Source organism: Cajanus cajan, chromosome 5, assembly GCF_000230855.2.
Source record: "Cajanus cajan strain Asha chromosome 5, NIPB_CcT2T_4, whole genome shotgun sequence".
Classification (NCBI taxonomy): domain Eukaryota; kingdom Viridiplantae; phylum Streptophyta; class Magnoliopsida; order Fabales; family Fabaceae; genus Cajanus; species Cajanus cajan.
The window spans coordinates 53,141,290-53,161,133 of NC_138521.1; the positions used below are offsets into that span (position 1 = coordinate 53,141,290).

At 32.3% G+C, this 19,844-nt stretch overlaps 1 protein-coding gene across 3 annotated transcripts in view; it reads left to right on the forward strand.

The window, feature by feature from the left end:
* The first annotated feature begins 2,781 nt into the window (after window positions 1–2,781).
* LOC109811829 (tRNA/rRNA methyltransferase (SpoU) family protein) overlaps window positions 2,782–19,844 on the forward strand; it is a 38,025-nt gene continuing 20,962 nt past the window's right edge. The window contains exons 1-23 of one of the 3 annotated variants that reach the window (XR_002240877.3): window positions 2,782–3,067; window positions 3,159–3,252; window positions 3,459–3,553; window positions 3,679–4,196; window positions 4,309–4,525; window positions 4,614–4,925; window positions 6,126–6,273; window positions 6,451–6,588; window positions 6,815–6,896; window positions 7,826–8,100; window positions 8,197–8,310; window positions 10,538–10,794; window positions 11,038–11,280; window positions 11,364–11,519; window positions 13,893–14,030; window positions 14,135–14,374; window positions 14,653–14,780; window positions 15,017–15,140; window positions 16,207–16,368; window positions 16,464–16,611; window positions 16,712–16,812; window positions 16,952–17,113; window positions 18,771–18,818. Coding sequence is in view for 1 of the 3 variants with exons in the window: in XM_020375667.3 (XP_020231256.2) it covers window positions 2,891–3,067; window positions 3,159–3,252; window positions 3,459–3,553; window positions 3,679–4,196; window positions 4,309–4,525; window positions 4,614–4,925; window positions 6,126–6,273; window positions 6,451–6,588; window positions 6,815–6,896; window positions 7,826–8,100; window positions 8,197–8,310; window positions 10,538–10,794; window positions 11,038–11,280; window positions 11,364–11,519; window positions 13,893–14,030; window positions 14,135–14,374; window positions 14,653–14,780; window positions 15,017–15,140; window positions 16,207–16,368; window positions 16,464–16,611; window positions 16,712–16,812; window positions 16,952–17,113; window positions 18,771–18,818 (4,077 nt within the window). In the remaining 2 variants the exon portion in view is untranslated. The remainder of the gene's footprint in view (window positions 3,068–3,158; window positions 3,253–3,458; window positions 3,554–3,678; window positions 4,197–4,308; window positions 4,526–4,613; window positions 4,926–6,125; window positions 6,274–6,450; window positions 6,589–6,814; window positions 6,897–7,825; window positions 8,101–8,196; window positions 8,311–10,537; window positions 10,795–11,037; window positions 11,281–11,363; window positions 11,520–13,892; window positions 14,031–14,134; window positions 14,375–14,652; window positions 14,781–15,016; window positions 15,141–16,206; window positions 16,369–16,463; window positions 16,612–16,711; window positions 16,813–16,951; window positions 17,114–18,770; window positions 18,819–19,844) is intronic. The other 2 variants (XR_014434100.1, XM_020375667.3) reach the window with 2 other exon arrangements.

Consider the following 19,844-nt stretch of genomic DNA (forward strand, 5'->3'; position numbering starts at 1 on the left):
AAAAAAGAGTCAAAGAGAGTGAAATCTTGGATCTCTTCTCAAGAAGATCAAAGTATTCTAAGTATCGAAGTGCTCGAACGATCTTCTTGATAAAGAAGTTTTTTTTTATCAATAGTATAAGTTTTCAAAATGACTAAGACAAATCTTCCACTAAAACACAATTTGTCAGTAAAACAAATACTTGTATAAGACAAACACATTAAGACATTTATGTTACCGACTAAGATTATCTCTTAGTCATAAAAAGAGATATACATTTTTAAACAAGAAAATGACTATGTCTAAATGTTTCATTAGCATATCGAATTTTAAAAATGTTCCACAGTACCAAACTATCAACGTTTTATAAAAAGGAAAGAAATACATGTTTTGTTTCAAACCCTAAACCTTAAATCATAAACACTAAAACACTAAACCTTAACCCTAAATCATAAACCCTGGACCATTAACCATAAACATTAAACATTGAACCCTAAACCATAAATATTCTATATAAAAGGAAAGAAAGACATGTTTTGTACCAAATAAAGGACAAGCAGATCTCTACAACACATGAAAAGTTGTAGTCAAAAGTTGTTTCATCACTACAATGCCCTACACCATGCTTCTACCCACTCAGTACTCAAAAGATGATAAGTATATTCTTTGATAAGATAAGAAGTAACAATTTAATGAAAGCATTTAATGCAAACATTTATTATACCAACACACATTTATCTTCTTAAAGAGCAAATCATGAAGACAAACGAAATAAGCCATGAGAGAAAAGTTAAAGAATTTGCAACGGTCATCTTTAGTAAAACACTATAAAAGAAAGCTTGAAGCTAAAAAATAATGAAATGACAACCTAACGAAAAATCAATTGTAAAAAATATATTATGTGGAGAAAAGATAAACACTATAAGGGGGTTGAATAATGTGTATCAAAAACTCGCACTTCTTACATGGTGAAATAGTATCGCTAGTTAGATGGAGTGCAAAGAGAAGTCAGACAGGACACTAAATATTTTTATATTGGTTTATCTCAACTATTGAGACTACGCCTAGTTCTCAATCCAACCAGATTGAGTTTCACTATTTTTCAACAAAGATATAAGTTTTCTTTCAACAAGTCACTTCTGACTCAATCTTAAGTATTATTTAACTTGTCTCTTCAAGCAATTACTCAAGTATTATTTTCACAACAAGCCTTTATCGGCTTAGCAACCAAGTATTATTTTCAACCAAGTTTTTTTAGGCTCAAACAAGTATTGTTTTACGAACAATCCATTCCAGGCTCAACCTTATAAAAATGGTTATGAAGGTTACAATAGTGTTATTTTCGTTTCCTTTAAACGTTATATAACTAGTGTAAATCATTAAGCTTTTACAATAAATAATGAAGATTATACACAAGTATAATTTACAGAGAGTATATGTTTATGTACAACTGTATCTTTGTGTTTTGTCTTTTTTTCTTGAGCTTTAAATCTTTTTATATAATAGTTTGGAGAAGATGATTGTTGCAATGCTTTGAGTCCAACTCACAAGTTTGTTTCGTCTATCTTCAACATCTTTGCATGTGATGAGAGGTAATCATTGACTCATTTAATTCAAGCATTAAATGCATTTCACCAAATAGTGCCTCTAATTTGATCAATGAAACTACTTATCATATTTCCATACCAAACATAGCTTGTAGAAGTAATGTCAGAGAAAAACATAATAATGACTTTATCTGTTTTTCTCCATGATTTTATGGATATTTGTCTTTGGTCTTGACAAAAAAATAATTTTGTTCTCTGTGACAGATTTGTATATTCTAAGATGATTTTATAGTTTGATCTATTAAGGAATAAGATATTCAAATGAATTTTGTTGTTGGTCTCAAACATTTAATGAATATGAAATAGATTGTATGCTTCGTCTAATTCACATCGTCCTACAAATTTGCGTCTTATACTGCATCTGATAAACATTTTAAAAAATATTTTTCTCTTATAAAAATGTTTCATTTGTTAACATTAAAACTCCAAAACTTGAGGGATTGAAGGTCATCTTTTGACTTAACATATTCTTTCTTATAAGGAATCTTTGCACTTAATTTATTATATTACGTCTCAAAAAAAAAAAAAAACGAAACAACTTTGTAAACCTTTGTAACCTTGAATTATTAGATTTGAGTGTAAAATTGCAAAAAAATACTTGAGTTTAAATTTGGAGAGACTTATTTATAAAAAAATACTCGGTGTCAAAGTATGAAGAGATATTATATAAAAAGAATACTTAGATAGTTGTCTCTCTTTTTCCCACACTATATAATTTTACTTACATGTTTAGTTATTTCCTCTTGTATTGTATCAAAACAAACTACAAATCTCTATCAAATAAAAAAGATGAAAAGTGTAATTATTATAATAGGAAATCAAGTTAACATAATAAAAAAAACATAATTGTCATGTGACAATATTTGTTCAACATAAATAAACTAATAAAATTATAACGATGTTAATAAATGAATGATTTAAAAATAAATTTTTCAGTTTATAAATATTTTTTAAGAGTATTTTTAATTATAAAAACTTAATTAAAAACTTAAAAAAACTATAGTAACTTACAAATTAAGTTTTTCTAAAATTACAAAGCCATTAATTTAAGTAAAACTAAATTGTGTTTCTTTAAGTAAGACTAATTTGAATCACATAAATAAAAAACACGTGACTAGTTTGCGTAATGTGTTTCCACCAATAACATTATTTTTTTAAAAATTATATCATAATAAATAAGTAGGGCGCGAAGAATTAACGATGCTGGTTACGTTTAGCAAACCATGACACCTGGGCAAGAGTTTAAGGTTTAGCAGCCGATAATTAGGGTTTTACTGCGAATTCCATTCGAGAAGAGTGATACAATGTCCGAAGCAGAAGCAGGTTCCATGGCTTCTCTGGTTGCTTCGCTGTCGAAAAGCTTCTATCAGGTGCCTCCGTCTGCCATTCCGGCATTGCTGGATTGCATTCTGGTCTCTACCGGCTTGTCTCCGTCCTCGCTCTTCGCTTCACTCCTCCATGACTTCCCTCGAATTCTCAAGGTGTACCCCTCATTCTTCTCTGCATTTGTCCTATGTTTCTCTATCTTTTTCGTTGGTGTTTACACTTTGTTTTATTTGATGAACGTAATAGGATATTATCAATGAAGGTGATAATTTGGATGCTGATAAACGTCTCCACCTTGTGTCACTGATGGGCGCGTTTTGTCATCTCCTGAAGAAATCGGGTGAGTTACCAATTTACCATCCTGTTTACTGCGTTTTTTTTAAAATTCTTTTTACCTTGAGCTTTCAGCTCCCGCCCCTTACATTGTGTATAGCTTTTGCTCTGTTTTTCATCTAGAAGTGGATTTTAAGTGGAAACTAGGATGATATGCTGAAATGGAGTATTTGCAGCTGTAACATTACCCCCGTCTAATTTATTTCTTTTCAGGGGCTGATTGTGATGCCGTAAGTTCGTTTGTGTGGAGATGCTTTCTTCCTTTAGCTAAGGTTCTACAACCTTTGCAGCATGAATTGCTTAATCAGGTATTAATACAGAAGTTGCGAGGCTATTGGTGTTTTATTGGTTATTGTCGGAGGACTCTTAACTAATTTTTTTTTCTTTCTATTTTGCCTCTATTGTTGTTGGATGTGCATCATTTTGATGTTAGATCACAGAGTTGTTCATAGGTGTAGTGATTGAAACTCGTGACTGGGAAGTTCTTGAAGCTACTTTGGTGCCAATTTTCTTAAGATCAGTTGGTCTTTCCATGGGTATGCTTCATAATGATGACTTGGATTTTTATGTATGGAGTAGCAATTTGTCTCACCAAGACTCGCCTGATGTCATGATTGATCCACTATTGGACAAGGAGCTATTACTGTCTCCGTCAAATAGTTTCAAATTGCCAACATCTTGTAATGTTCTGACTGTAATTGTGGAAGCTGCCCTTCAGTATATGCAAACAGATACACTCCCTAAATCAGCAGAAAGAAAAGGGTGCATTGCAGATAAATTTGTTAAAGTTTTGACTTGGGAATTATGTAATATGATTGAGCGGATGCTTTTACATAGTCCAGAGCACAGGTCTTGCGCAGTTGGCCTTCTTCTTCCTATCATTCTTAAAGCATTGCCTGCAAATTGCTCATTTGAAATCTCAATTCGTGGGAGGAAACTCGGGTTTTCTTGGTAGGTTCAGATGTATTGATTAATGTTCATCTTATATATATATATATATATACACATATATGCATTCTATCTTCTGTTTATGAATGTATCTCGTATATTATTTGGTTTTCAGGGAGTATTTCTTCATCAAACTCTGGAACTGTTGCAGAACACTGTTTTCAATTGGGCCATTAGAGAGAAGAGAGGCATATAATATACTATCTTTGTATTTTTCTTTTTCCTGGTCTAAAGAAGAACGTGAAGATGCTGATAGTGGTACAATCATTAAAACTGACAAATTTGACATAAGAGCAGAAAAAGAGTTCTGGGATGAAATAAAGATTGGGCTGGTACTCAAGCTCTGTTTAGTGATATTCTGTCAGTTTATTTAATTTGTTATTGCTTTGCCTACTTAAGAACCAAACTGAATCTGGTCAGGTTGACAAGGAGAGTTTAGTAAGGAAGCAAAGTTTACATATATTGAAGATGGCTCTGAATATACAAGGAGGAAAGGATTCCATCTCTAGCATTTCAAAAAGGAATACCAAAGAAAAGCATTCAGTACCCCATGGTGTAACAAAGAGGGAAAAATGGGCTTACAAGGAAGCCAAGTCGCTTGGTGTCGGGAACCTTCCCATGATAGATGATCTGATTAATAACAGCCAGCGGTATTGGGATGCATTTGTGCTTTTATACGAGATGCTTGAAGAATATGGCACTCATTTAGTTGAAGCAGCTTGGAATCATCAGGTGTATAATCATGTGTTCACATTTTTTTTTATCTTACTCATCTTTGTTGAAATTATAGGGATTAAGGTTAGAGGTGGGGGAAAAAAGAGAACAAACTCCGTATATCTGAATATAATAATGATGTATTACAGCTTACCAAATGAAACTCACTAACTTCTATTTATACTAATATGTGACTTATAATGCTAGTTGAATATCAAAATGAATCATGAAGTATGGTAAAATATGGAAACCACTCTTGAGTGATAATTCAAGATACTAGAAAATATTTTAAGATTCAATCAAAATGATATTATGTGATACTTTGTATATATTCTAATAGAAATATAGAGAGAGAATTTGAGAGAGAGAAAGAAAGAATATTACTGAAATGTAAAATATGTTTTTCACTAACTGAATAGAGAGTACAAGTTGTGTTTATATAGAGCCAACAACTTCTAATAGAAGGTGTTGGGCTGTAACAGCTATTGGCCTATAATGGAAAACAATAAATGTGATTAACAATACAGTATAAAATCATAAAATAGAAACTTCTCTATAAATCCTACACTACTGTTGTACATATAAGTAAAGAGTAAAACTATACTCCAATATATTCTAACAAGTATCAGCACCTTACTGTGAATGCGTGGTTTCGCTTTGATGAAGATTTTGTTTTTTGGGGAGGGATGCTTTGATATTTTGGAATAATTTGGACAGTAGAAAATGAGTGAGAAGAATGAAGAGGTAGCAAGTTGTAAAACATCCTTCCTTGTTCCTAGATATGTTGTCTGCCATTTTTTTGTCATACTTGGAAATAAAATTTCTTTTAATATATAAAAAAGTGAGGTGTTAATGCAAAGGCTACCGTATACATGTGTTTTTCTGGATCAGAGTTGTCCATATATTAACTACTAACAGTTCCTTTTTATATGGTTGTTGAGGTCCACAAACCCTTATAAGTTGAAGGGATTTTTGTATATTTTGTTTTGGAATATGAAGTTGTTAGGACATTGTTGTTTCTTGGGCATTATTTTTTAAACTTTTTGGATCAAATAATCCTAGTGCATATGTTTATTTGGTCAGTTTTTAAATGTACACTTTATTGCATATAGTTTTGACCCACTTTCAGATATTCTTAGGATTTGGTATTTTGGTTGCTTACTTTTGTGCTTCCCATAATCAATGGATTTGATGTGGTAAATTAATTGTTTCGTACAGGTCTCTTTGTTATTTCAATTCTCTGGGTCTTATCTCAATGTTGGAAGCAATATCAGTAATGTTCAAAATCAATTTGAAATTTATGGTGAGACTTTTGATTGGTTATCTATTTTATGGGAACGAGGGCTTCATCATGACAATCCTCAGGGTTAGTGTATTCATCATTATGTACTTGTGTTGAATCAACTAATATTTGTTAGTAAAACTTTAAAATTAGGATACAAATCCTGTTAGCTAAATTCTATACTTTTTCATGTATTAAATTAGTTCTTCATTCTTGCTTACCATTTTTTTTTCTTTTATGTTGTTTTCCTAATAAATGCAGTGAGGTGCCTGATCATGCAGTCTTTTCTTGACATCAATTGGGAGAATCATGGGAACTACGTAAAATCAGTTCCTGAAACTTTTGTTCTTGGTCCATTTATGCAAGGGTTAAATGACCCAATACACCACAAAGAGTTCGGTTAGTGCTTCACTCCTTTGAGCCCTTTTCAAATGATTTACTATTATTCATATTTGAATTTGAATCTATGCTAACCATTTTCTCTTTGAACTACTTATGCAATGATTTAATTTTGCTTAAATTATTATTTTCTCCAAATCTGATGTTTCCTTTGTTGTGAGTCTCCTCCATCTTATCCAAATATTATATTCTACTTAATGCTGCCCTGATTGAATTTACATTTCAGGTGTAAAAGGAGTTTATATGTCAAGGGTTATTGAAGGTGCAGCCCAGTTTCTGCGCTGTTATGTTAGTTTTCTAGCTCCAAGGTATGCTTAGAAATCATGTTTGTATGTAGACTGGTATGTGTGTGTGTATAATAGAATTCATAGGAGAAAAATGTTTTAAAAAATAGGAGGATTTGAAATCCTTTTGATGTTACCGAGAAACTATATCAAGAACAAAAAAGAGCTGGAATGAAAAAATACATTGGTTCAATTGAACAATCTAATTCCTTTGCACGTCCAAACTTGAAACACTCCAAATTTCATGAGATAGAACAAATTGGAACTATTCAAATTTAACAATATCTAACAAAAGAAGGGATGGATAGGAACAAATAATTATCCAACTAGATGGTGTTGGAAAAATTACAATATTATGATAGTGTTGAAATTATACCTATAACAATTAAACAAACAGGAGCAAATACAGATAACTAAACACTCATTTTATGTATTTAAACAAGTAAGAGTGTGATTACAATAATTATAGAACAAATAGGAAGAATTAAAACTATAGAAAAATCAAAATGTGTTTTTAAGACATAGAGATGGAGTTGTAATTCTAATGCTCAAAAACCTTCCCAAGTATAAAAATTAGAAATTATAGGTCCATTGGAAGCATTAATGCTAGTCTCATTCAGAGAGAGTATGTCTGCAAAATCCTTAATCTAGCACTTGGAAATTTTAAACTCAGGTTTTTATTCTCTGTTTTGTCCTTGTTTTTATTTTTTATTTTTTCTAGTTCTTACACTATGATATGCTTTAGCCTTTCGGAGGACCTTAATTCTCTCTTTCTTTTTTTGTCCTTTTCTTCACAAATTCTTTTATAGAAAAATGATGACATGCAGGGATGAATATTTGTCTATAGTTTAGTGGTAATGCTATCCATATTGCTTTCTATTTTTGTCCTTATCTGTTTGTTAATATAAATATATGATGCGACACTTTTCTTATTTTCTAAAAGTTAATTGCAGGAAATACATAGCATTTTTGTGCAATTTAGCGTCTATTGCTAAACATCAATCTTTTGGACGTGCTGGACTTATGGCCCTTGTTGAATGCATCGCTTCAGCTGCTTCTGGCTTTGGAATGCTTAATCATGCGAGGACAGAATCATTTAAAGTAACTTTTCCAGTGGAATTTGTTTCTGAAATGGAAAATCAAACTGATAAAAAAGAATTACTGGACATCTTTAGATATGTTATTGAGAGCAGCAAACAACATTTCAATCCTAGTTACCGTCTTCAAGGTTTTAAATATACTCTGCTTGAATTAGGTGATTTATAATTTTCATTAATTTAGGAGGTGTTGTATAAGTCCACTTACATCTTGGTGATGTTTACAGTTTGTGGCAAAATTCTGGAGGCTGCTGTTTGTGTGGTGTGTCCATTTGATATTCCACTTGAAATTCTTTTGCTTTTCATTTCAGCATTGCCCAAGGAATTTACGGATTATGGTGGTAAGTGAAATATATAATGTCAGTTGCTTTCTACCGTCTGTAGTCATGAACATGTGTCTCTACACTATTTTAAAAGCAGAAAAAAAATAATGCCAAACACCTTATTTTCCCTTTAGTTGTTTGCGACATGGAAAATTCATCACATTCTTCTAATGCACTGATCCAAGGAAGCTGGATGAGAGCATATCAAATACTATCCATCATAGTTATCAAATCAAGATTTGAATCATGAATAAGAAGACCTATTTTCGGAAGTATGAATTGAATCTTATCACAAATTGTAAGCTACACGATCAATAATTAAAATAAAAAAAAATAAAAATAAAATTCATGTAAAGGAACATTTTAGACATAGATATTAGCATTTTTAAGTCAAGTAACACATTGTTTATAACCAACAAAATGAAACATAAACTTAGTATAAACATAACCAACAATCTGTGCAACACTCTGGGAGGAGACACTAAGAACCAAAACAATATGGATGAGGGGAAGACATACAAACATGGAGAGGCTTTGGTCTTTAATAATCTGACTTTGAAGGGGAAGATTTCTTCACTTCTGCTCCAATCTTAAAAAAATATTGAGAAAAAAATACCTAAAATGATGTTTTCTACAAACAGATTGCCTGTGTGATATGTTAGATTTCATCTTAAAACCAGCTGACAATAAGTGAAGTTGTTCAACAAATATATAAATCGCACCCCACGAATTGAGGCAAGCGATGTAAGACTTCCCAACACCCGCCTTCCACAAATGCTTGCCAGACCAGGCGATTCTATTTGCTCTGATACCATGTTAGATTCCATTTTAATAGCAATTGGTAATAATTGAAGTTGTTCAACAAATATATAAACTGCACTCCAAGAATTGAGACATGCAATGGGGACTAACATCCTGAACCATTTTTGCATGCAATCTGAAAGTGTGAGATCACATGATGCAGCACAAAATAACAATTCACATAATTCAGATTCTATTCAATTGATGCCTGGTGCAATTTGTGATTGATTTCAGCTCACATTGTGGTTTGTATTGATTATCGAAGGAACTATATTGAATCATGATATGAAATGTATGATTTGTGCATTTTTGATAACTGTGCTATCAAATTTCTATCCTGATAAGGGGCATTGGACCACCAACAGAGACCAATTGTTTTTTGCAACTGTAGCATGCCCTTCCCTAGGATGTCATATTCAAAACACTAACCAAGTTCTTCAATTAAGTCTAGATTCAATTATGTGTGGATATATATGTTTGTATTTTGATATATGATACATCTAGCAGAACTAAAATCAATATATGCATAATAAAACATATCTATACATGAATACAATGTGATATGCAAGTCAAGTATCTACTGGCCAGCTGTCTAACGTTCATACTAATGAGTTCAGATATATCAGGTTTGTCTGTTTCATAATGTGGAACGTGCAACACAGAATATTTATCTGACCACAATTGAACCAACTTTTCCTAGTTGGATATCTACTAAATAAAATCCTTTCTGATTTTTTTCTTCCTTCCTGATATCAGTTTCACAATGATTTTGGTCTTGGGAGCATTACTTGTTATCGGAAAAAAATCTAAGTCCCACATCGACTAGAAATTAGGGCAATTAAAGAATATATAAGTATAGAGCAATCCTCACCTAAGAAGCCGGTTTTGTAGGGTTGAGTTAGGCTCAAATTACTATTCGAAGATGATATTGGAGCTATCTAGATTCACTCTAAATGGACCACCTACCATTTATACATGCACCATGGGCATGAAGAGGTGAATTGAGAAAAACTCAAGTCCCGCCTATCCTAGATCATTAAAAAAAGGGGCCACCCACCATTTATCCATGTACCAAGTAGTGCTGAATGTGAGGGGGTGTATTGGAAAAAATTCAAGTCCCACATCGACTAGAAATAAGACAATTAATGAGTATATAAGTGGAGAACAATCCTTACCTTACAAGTCAGTTTTGTAGGGTTGAATTAGGCTCAAATCCACTATTCTAAGACTTGTTAGTTGTTACAGTATTTGTTGGGATTGGGATATGATGATATATACTAAAAATATGACTATAAGCTAATTTTCATCACATTTTATTGCTCTCAAACAGGTTTTTTTCGTGCTTGTGTATCTCAACCATATTTTTATCGATGAATTAGACAAAAAATCTATGGTAGAATTTTCAGTTGGAAAATTTTGACTTCTCTCTTCATCTTACCCCCAGGTCAGTTAAGGGTGACGTTGCAAAGATGGCTTTCAGGTTGTGGTTACAAGGATAGGTGTGCCAATTGCTGTAATAATGAGATAAAGCTGTGGAAGAGTCTTTATGGCTTCCCACAGAACTTTGTCAGTAATAGTATTGATGTTTCTCTTACTTATGATGACGAAGATTTGAGTGCATGGGAGTCTGAAGCAAATAGATGGGCAAAAGTGCTTTTCCTTGCAATCAAGGAGGAACATCCTCTGGAACCTATTTTTGTGGTTCGCTTTTTCCTTTGTCCTTTGTAATTTCTTTAAATGTTTATTAGCTCTGTCTGTTTAGTGGAATTAATTAGTGGTATGAAAAAGAAAAATTATCATTAGTGCCTTGTGTTCTATATTTATTTTGCTAGAAGGGAGTAATAGGATCATTGTATGACTTGCAATTGATACTGCCCATTGAAGGGTATCCCTCTATTGATTTTCTGTTTGAAGTCTCACATCGAATGGATACTATTATTGCAGTTTATTCAAAACAACAGCACTAATGTTTTGAAACAAAACCATGATACAAGATACAAAGGAGTCAAATTCTTGATTCTTGTCTTGAGCTTGGTTCTGGAGCTTCGCAGAGCAATGGAAAGAGCAGTTGAATATGGAAACAAAGCCAGAACAAATGGAGAGAGTGCCTTCCCTGGTGTAGTTGATGATCTGGGTTTCATTGATGACATCTCTGAGAAGCTTTCTAATGAATTTCTATATTTATTGGTATCATATTTTATACCTCTTTCTGCTATGATGTGGCAATCCATTTACTTTTTATGATTCTTAAATGTTTATTTTTAATGCAGGATGATCTGGTTCAGTTTGCTGAGCAATCTTGTTCTGTTTTCTGGTCTGGTGTTGTTACAGAGGACACTGCACTTCCTGGTGCAGTGAAAGGAAAACTTGGAGGCCCTAGTCAACGAAGGCTGTCAGTTTCTGCTACCACTGCTGTACTGCAGGCAGTAAGTACATTCTGCACTTTTATTATGGTTTTCAGTTTGTGATTTCATCAAAAATTGGATACTAAAAAATTATCATTGGTGGTGGTCCCCTAGTTTCTTAGAATTTTTAGGTTTAAACCAAATTGTAGGCATGACATCTAGCTTTGATTTTTCTTTCCTGCTAGCTTCTACATTTTACTCTATTCATGGGTACAATCAGTTTAATGGAAGTCCTTGAATAATTTGGGTTCTCATTTGTTTGTGTGTATATGGTTTAATACATCATTTGGTCCCTGAATTTTTTGGGAATTTTCACTTAGGTCCCTAGACTAAAAATTTGTAATTAGGTCTTTCATCTTTATATATTTTTGTAATTTAGGCCCTTGAGTTAGAAATTTATTTACAATCCGTGAAATTTTACAAAATATTCTTTATATCCTCATGAGGATATAAAGAATATTTTGTGAAATTTCACGGATTGTGAAATCTCATGGTTTTCTAAATTACAAAAATATAAAAAGATGAAAGACTTAATTACAATTTTTTAGTTTACAAAGTAGGGACCTTATTGAAAATTTCCAAAATGTTCAGGGACCAATATATATATATATATATATATATATATATAAGGATCAAGTTACTTTTAGAGTAACATTCGGTAGAGTTATTGTGGTCAATTTTTACAATATATATTGAATTTTAATGATCCAACTATTAACTTAAAAATTCTTATTAAATATTAGATCAAATCTACAAATCTTTATATAGTTTGAAAACTATTAGATATTTCATTACATAAATTTAAATTAATGTATATTCATAAAAAACATGTTATAATTGTTAATTTAAATTTATATAACGAAGTATCAAATAATTTTTAAACTTTGTAAAAATTTGCAAACTTGATCTATTCAATAAATTTTTTTAATTTAACGGTTTGATTGTTGAAATTCAATATATATCGTAAGTTATTAAATGGAGTAATTTTATTGTCACTCACACACACACACATATATATGTAGGGGTCATATCTAGTGGAGGGGAAATCTTTGAGTGAGAGAAGCAAATTGGAGCTGGACAACCATACATGGATTGTCAAAATTTAAAGTTATATAAAGTCACATGATAACATGGCTTATTTGTTTTAATCTTGACCATTCATGGCTAGATCTAATCATATATATATATATATATATATGAGGAGTATTATAATAATACTGGTATAATTTTTACCAAGTATTATACTGTTCTATAACTTTATATTAAATGTGAATTTTGTAAATCCAACCGTTAGATTGAAAGTTCTTTACTTTTAGATCATATATATAAAATTTTATATTAATTCAAGATGATTTGATTTGATACTTTATTATTATAAAACAAAATTGACGTAATATATACATTTCAAAATATACTAAAATATGAACACTTTGATTACCTTTAAGTTGTTATTCAATTTTAACAAAATTTGATATAAACATATAAAGTGATATGAACTTTAAATCTAACGGTTGGATTTACAAAATTTACATTTAATATAAAGTTATTGAGTGGTGTAATACTTAGTAAAAGTTACACCAGTGTTATTATAACCCTCCTCTCTCTCTCTCTCTCTATATATATATATATATATATATATATATATAGGACTCATATCTAGTGAGGGGAATTCTTTGGGAGTGTGAGAAGCAAATTGGAGCCATACAACCATACATGGATGGTCAAAATTTAAATTTATTTAAAGTCACATGGTAACTTGAAAAAGTTGTCACTTTTTAAAAAACTCACATGACTTATTTGTTTTAATCTTGACCATTCATGGAAAGATCTAATCATAGATATTTATTCCTATCACTCTTACATATAAAAGATCCTCTCACCAGATAGACCCCTACATCTAATGATAAATATATCTGTCTGTTTGTCTGACTTATACTTCAGGAATTTGGTTAGTTAGATTCGATTCATGACTGCCTGGTCAATGAGGCTTTGGTACTATGTCAAGAACCATTTCATCAAAGTCTAAGCTATTATGTGCGAGCTAAGGAATTGTTCTTTATCTGTAATACAGGGAAGAATTAAGTTCCATCTTGGAGTTATCTTTTGAACTTGCAGGGTTTGTTGTTTTTGTAATTGTTTTTTCCTTCGTATAAAGCTACCCATTGACCCTGAAAAGTATATAGTACTGCAGTGTTTTATCCATGTAGCATATGGTTTGACCCTGTTCTTTTTCTATTTTTGCTTCATTCATGAACTTTTCTACTAGTTGATAATGATATTATTAGTAATCAGTCATTCCTGTTTTCTTCATTTTTTACAATTTGCCACTTTTTATTTTATTTTATTTTTTCATATTTTATATCTTGTCTGATTTTGCGGTGATTAACCAAGCAGATAATGTCAGTAAAGGCTATATCACTAATCTTGTTGTGGTGTAACCAAATCAAAAGAGATGCTCCACATAACTCTGCTTTCACTTTTATATGGCAATTCTTCTGGAGGACTACTAGTTCTTCACTTTCTTGCTCAGAGGTAGCTTGCATACATTAGATGAATTGTCTGTTATAAAATTTGTGAGTTTCTGTCAAAATTGAAGTGTTTGATGATATACTTGTTGCTATGTATGTCTAATGCAGATGGGAGCAGAAATTTCTCTTGCAGCATATGAAGCATTAGTTTCTGTTGTCAGAGTTCTTGCTTCAACATACTTTCCTCATTTCTTTAATCTCGATAAGGAAAATAAGCAATTGTGTTCAGAGACAGAAGGAAGGCCTCAGTTAGATTATATGTGTGTATCTTTCATTCAAAATATCAATGTTCTCCTAGGGTCAGGAGTTTTGGCAAGAACTCGAAGGGCTGTTTTGTTGGATATAAAGGTCTCAATCTGTCTTTGTCACAGGGGCACATATCTTTATTGCCATAATATCTTATTTTTGGATTGTGATAATTGGACTCTGCAATTTGCATATTCATTTCCTCTTTTATTAATGTTCTGATCATTCATTACCTGTGTCCTGGCATATTATCCTTTCAACTAATCTGTTCCATTTAACGGTCATAAAGCTTAAGCAGTTAATACAATGGTTAGTTTTCACTAGTTATAGGATGTTAAGTAATATATTGGAAAAATTTAACTGATTTATTACTGATTCAGTGGGTGTGCCTAGAATCTTTGCTGTCAATTCCTTCGTGTGCTCTCAAGAATGGGTTTAATTTGGAGGAAAACCATAAATTCTTCTCAGATGACACTCTAAAATGCATATTTGGTGATCTTATTGAGAGGTAAGTAACAGGATGAGCTATATGCAATTACACTTGCGTGCAAGTTTGTTGTGATTTTTGTGGGATTTGTGTTTTTACTGTTAGGCTTATTTATGAATTAGACAACCGATATGGTGAATATCCCTAATTTGTGTCAACACCATGGGTGTTCTTTACATCTGTTGACTATATGGTCTTTCTCTCCCTCTAATCTTGTCTAATTTATGAAGCTTAGCTTACTAAGTCGTGTTTTGCAGCCTTGAAAATGCTGGAGAAAGTTGTGTTTTACCCATGCTGAGATCACTCAGAATGTTATTTGAACTAGTTGCCAAAGTGCCATCAAATGCAGTTGTTTCCCATTGTCAATTAATAGACTCACAGGTTTACTTCGTAACTGGTTGTTTAGCTTGTGTTTAATTAGCTATTGCCTTAATAGTTAATTGAATCAAATGAATTAGTAGTAAGCATGTTGCCATGTGGCAAACTAGGAGGTCTGATTTTAAAATGGGCAGTCAGCATCATGGCTTGATGTAAAAGTATTGGTAGCTGTGATGATAAATTCAAAGACCCTGATATGCTAGGCTTGATTACTGGTTCTGTTATTTACCTGTGTGATTAGTTGTATGGCCACCTGAAATTTCAGACATCTAAAGATGAGTAAAAATTTCTCTACACTTGTCAACACCAATTGAAGCATGTATCTGTTGTTTTTTATTGGATTGGAATAGCATAATCAGGGAATGCTGTTATCTTTGGTTAGGGTCAAATTTATGGGATCATTTGGTGCCTGGGTATTAGATGCTTGAGCAAGTTTCCCATGTTTGGTATATAAATGAGACTACCACAAGCATTTCATATTTCGTTTGTCTGAGATGTCCAATGTGTGTGGCCATGTGAACGTGATGCCCTCTTTATAAAATTTGCCAAGTGAAAAAGATGACAGTCTGTTTGCTTGGATTTGAAATCAAAGGATAGGAATGAAAAAAAAAAGTTTCTTATTCATTGATTCTATACAAAGGGTATATGAATATATATAGATACAAAATAGGCTAAAAGAGGAAAGGATTAATCAATCCAGAGATATGATCTTACAGGATACTAATCACCAAAAATACAGCAATTCCTACTTCCCTAGAAATAGGATATCATAGTAAATACAAATCATATATCCTTAATCTGCATCATATGATTTTCATAACATTATCGTGTCATGTTTCAACACTTTGGAATTAAGGTGATTAACAATTGCCATACTGAACATGTGAATCCTTAATACAATGCATCTTATACCCAGGAAGGTGCCACTTACTTTAGTTTGCATCACTTTCATTGGTGGAATGGTTCATAATTAGAATGCTGGAACTTTCTTGTATTTTTTTGCATACTTATCCTCTCCTCACCACACCAGCAGTGTTCACTGATCTAATGTCTTGCAATCATTGATTAGATGATGTGGAATCTAGTCCATTCGTCTTGGATATTGCATATAAGCTGCAATAAGCGAAGAGTTGCTTCAATTGCTGCTCTTTTGTCATCTGTTCTGCATCCTTTCGTATTTAATGATGAGAGCATGCATCAAACAGACAATGCACCTGGACCCCTGAAGTGGGTAGGTGTTCTCTTCTACAAGTGTCCTATTTCTGTGTATCAACTCTGCTTATTCTTGCAAATAGGGACTGATTTCTTTTAATGTCTGCCACTCAGTTTATTGAAAATCTTCTTGTGGAGGGCACAAAGAGTCCTCGTACAATTCGTCTTGCTGCATTGCACTTAACAGGATTATGGCTCTTAAATCCTAGGATTATAAAGTTTTACCTGAAAGAGCTCAAGTTGCTATCTCTCTATGGATCAGGTACCAAGTATGTTTATTTTCTGTATTTGAATGTGGTTTACTTGTTTGTCTGTTGTTTTTCTATATAACTATTATATGAATTTGAGATTATATCTTTCAGTTGCATTTGATGAGGATTTCGAAGCTGAACTAGCTGACAACATTGATGCTAGACTGGAAGTCTCTATACTGGCGAGGAGTCCTGATCCTGAGCTGACTGAAGTGAGCTACTCATCTTTTAAATGATTTGGCTAATTTAAATATCTGTTTCTCTACCGAAATTTGTTAAAGAATTAATACATTTTATTTAAAAAAAACTTGAAGCTTTTGACTTTGTAATAATTGGGAACTTCTCTATCAGGCATTTATTAATACGGAGTTGTATGCACGCGTATCAGTTGCTGTTCTGTTTTACAAGTTGGCAGACTTGGCTAGGATGGTGGGATCACCTAATGAAGATACAATCTGTATTGCGGCACAAGAATCTGGCAAATCATTTCTACTAGAGCTTCTTGATTCTGTGGTAGGTGATTATTATCGGGGGAAATTGCATTGACCTTTCCCTAAAGTTTGCTTAAATGACACAAACCATCCCTCTAGTTTCTGAAAAACAAAGACCTCCCCTAATGTTAACTCTATTTAACTTCTTAAATTTTAAATAAAACTAAAAAAATGTTCAGATAAAAAATAATAAATCTTTAATATGCATGACTTTTCCCCTTTGTTCAATAACAAGCTTTCTTGTTGCTACTATATTTTCTTTTCAGTCCTCTATTTAAGCAGCTCTTTATGTTGTCTTCTTTTTTATTTATGCAACATAAATGTAGTTTCATAAATGTTGCATAATTGCTCTTTTGGTGTTTCTAATATTTGATAGAGAAACATATTGTTGGGACTACAAAGTCACATCCTTAATTAATACATCTAGAGTTATTTAGGTGATCAATATCTTTGATAGGATTTTTAGATAGGAATAATTAATCACCTGTGCCTTTGTATAGTCCACTATTAAATGACATTCCTTTTATGTTTGTACTATGTCACAATAGAATGAAGCCAAGAGAAGAAATATGCACTAATGGCCTTGTGCACTTTTTCGACCATAGAAAAAAGTTCAAATAGTAAAAGAGAACGAGTTTTAACATGTAAATGAATTAACATTATGGAAATGGTGGTATGTGAAAGCTAAATTATAGAATAAGGGATGTGAGTGTCAACTAATAAAGTAGAAGGGAGGTCAATGTCATTTTGACAAACCTCAAGGGAGGTTATTGCAATTTCCCCTTATTATTATTATTATTACTATTATTATTATTATTATTATTATTATTATTATCATTTGATGCTGAGAAATAAATTTCTTGCTAAATTATGAAGTAGTTTTTGCTACTAGAGTCTTTTGAAGACAGTCATATGTATTGTATGTTAAACGATATATATTTGGGTTTGGGCTTCTGTGAGACTGGGAGGTTCTATTCTTGCTAAATGCTGATATTGTACAAGTTGTTTTTGTGCTGCTAGTCCTGCTGGTATCTGGCTTCAAGTTTTGGAAGAATCCTTTGGGATTATTTGAATTTAAGAATGTTTTAAGATAATTTCAGTCTCAGATTGTTTTAGCATCAGTATTTCATGCAAGAAACACTCTAAGTAGTAAAAGGAAAACTGCTGACTATTAAGAACATAAGTTGTTAGGATCCAGCTGCATTTAGAGCTTGAGTCGTATATATTGCATATACCATGGGACTTGAGTTCCACATTAGAAGTTCAGGTTTGTGTGGGGTTTACAAGGCCTTGAGATTTCCAACTGCAATGCTAGCTTTTGTGGCATGTTCCTTCTCCCAAGGTTTTTATCAATTGGAATTTGTAAGTCAACATTGGAGACTTAAACTGTTTTAAGGTAGCTTTTGATAACAAATGATTGATGACATTATAATGTAATGTTGACTGATTATTAATATGAATTCAGAGAGCATGATGGTTCTAAATTTGGAATATGAGCATAATGTTAGCAAATTAACCGATATGTCTGCCACTATATTTTGCAAACTTCGGAGTGTAATTTCTTTTGATTAATTTTCTTTGGTCATGCCCTGTTTGGTTCTGTCCAAGCCTTTTTTCTGTCTAAGTTTAGAATGTTATTTTTCGAATGCTTTTGTTAAATATAATTTCTGTTTATATAGGTGAATGATAAAGATCTTGCGAAGGAGTTATACAAAAAGCACAGTTCAGTAAGTATTCACTCTTTTAGCTTGATGAAATTGAAATGGCTAGAGTAGCCTGCCTTATTTTTGTTTAAAATGATTTTGGAAATGATAGTTGTCATAGGGTGCCATGCCTTGTAAGAAAGTGGGGAAAAATGAAAATTACAAAAACAAAATTCTTGTATTATAAGAATTGTTCAGTTTCATTAAGGTGTCAAGGGATACTGATGTATAACTGTAAGGGTGTTCGATCCTGTTATGTAAATATTTTCACACGATAGTCAGAGAGATATATATACACAAAAACCTTAAACATGGCCCCCATTAGTGTTTTGACAAGATCAGAAAAGAGAGGAAAAGAAGAATAGAAGATAGATTCTTGATGAATGAAAATTGTATTGAAGACCTAATTACAATACAATTACAATAGCTTCTTAAGAAAGCTTCAAGATAAAACTAACTAATTAACTTCACTGACAGCTGTTAGTTACAAGAGTTTAAAACAGAAAAACAATCCTGTACTACTGCTTTACGTATTAGAAGAGAAAAATAAAACCAGAGTAAAGGTATACTCAAATAGTCCCATAAAATTGAGAGGGCTCCTCTTGTTTAGTGTTTTGTGTCTATCTCTCTTTCCACACAGAGGATCCATTCTGACTTGTTAGCGTAGTTTGGTTACTATGTGTGATCAGTGATGTTGGGGCAAAGGCTCTTGTAGAAAGAAAAAAAAGGATATATAGTTTATATGCAGGTTACATCATTTTTCTACAATGATGCCATTTAAACTAAGTAACTAACAAAATTTAACGCTAGCAGGTATGTCAGAGAAGTGAATGTAAAAAACCCAGTGAAGTGTCCAAAATAATTGCCACTGAGAAGAAAATTGCTAGGGTCCTGGCTGCTAGAAAAGCCATGCATACAGTTGTCTATTATTGGATTGTGATATGAATCGAGGGTTGTTCTTGATGTGGGACTTGAGTTTTTTTTAATATAATACACCCCTTTACACTTAACACTATTGAGCTTGATGCATGGATAAACAATGAATGACCC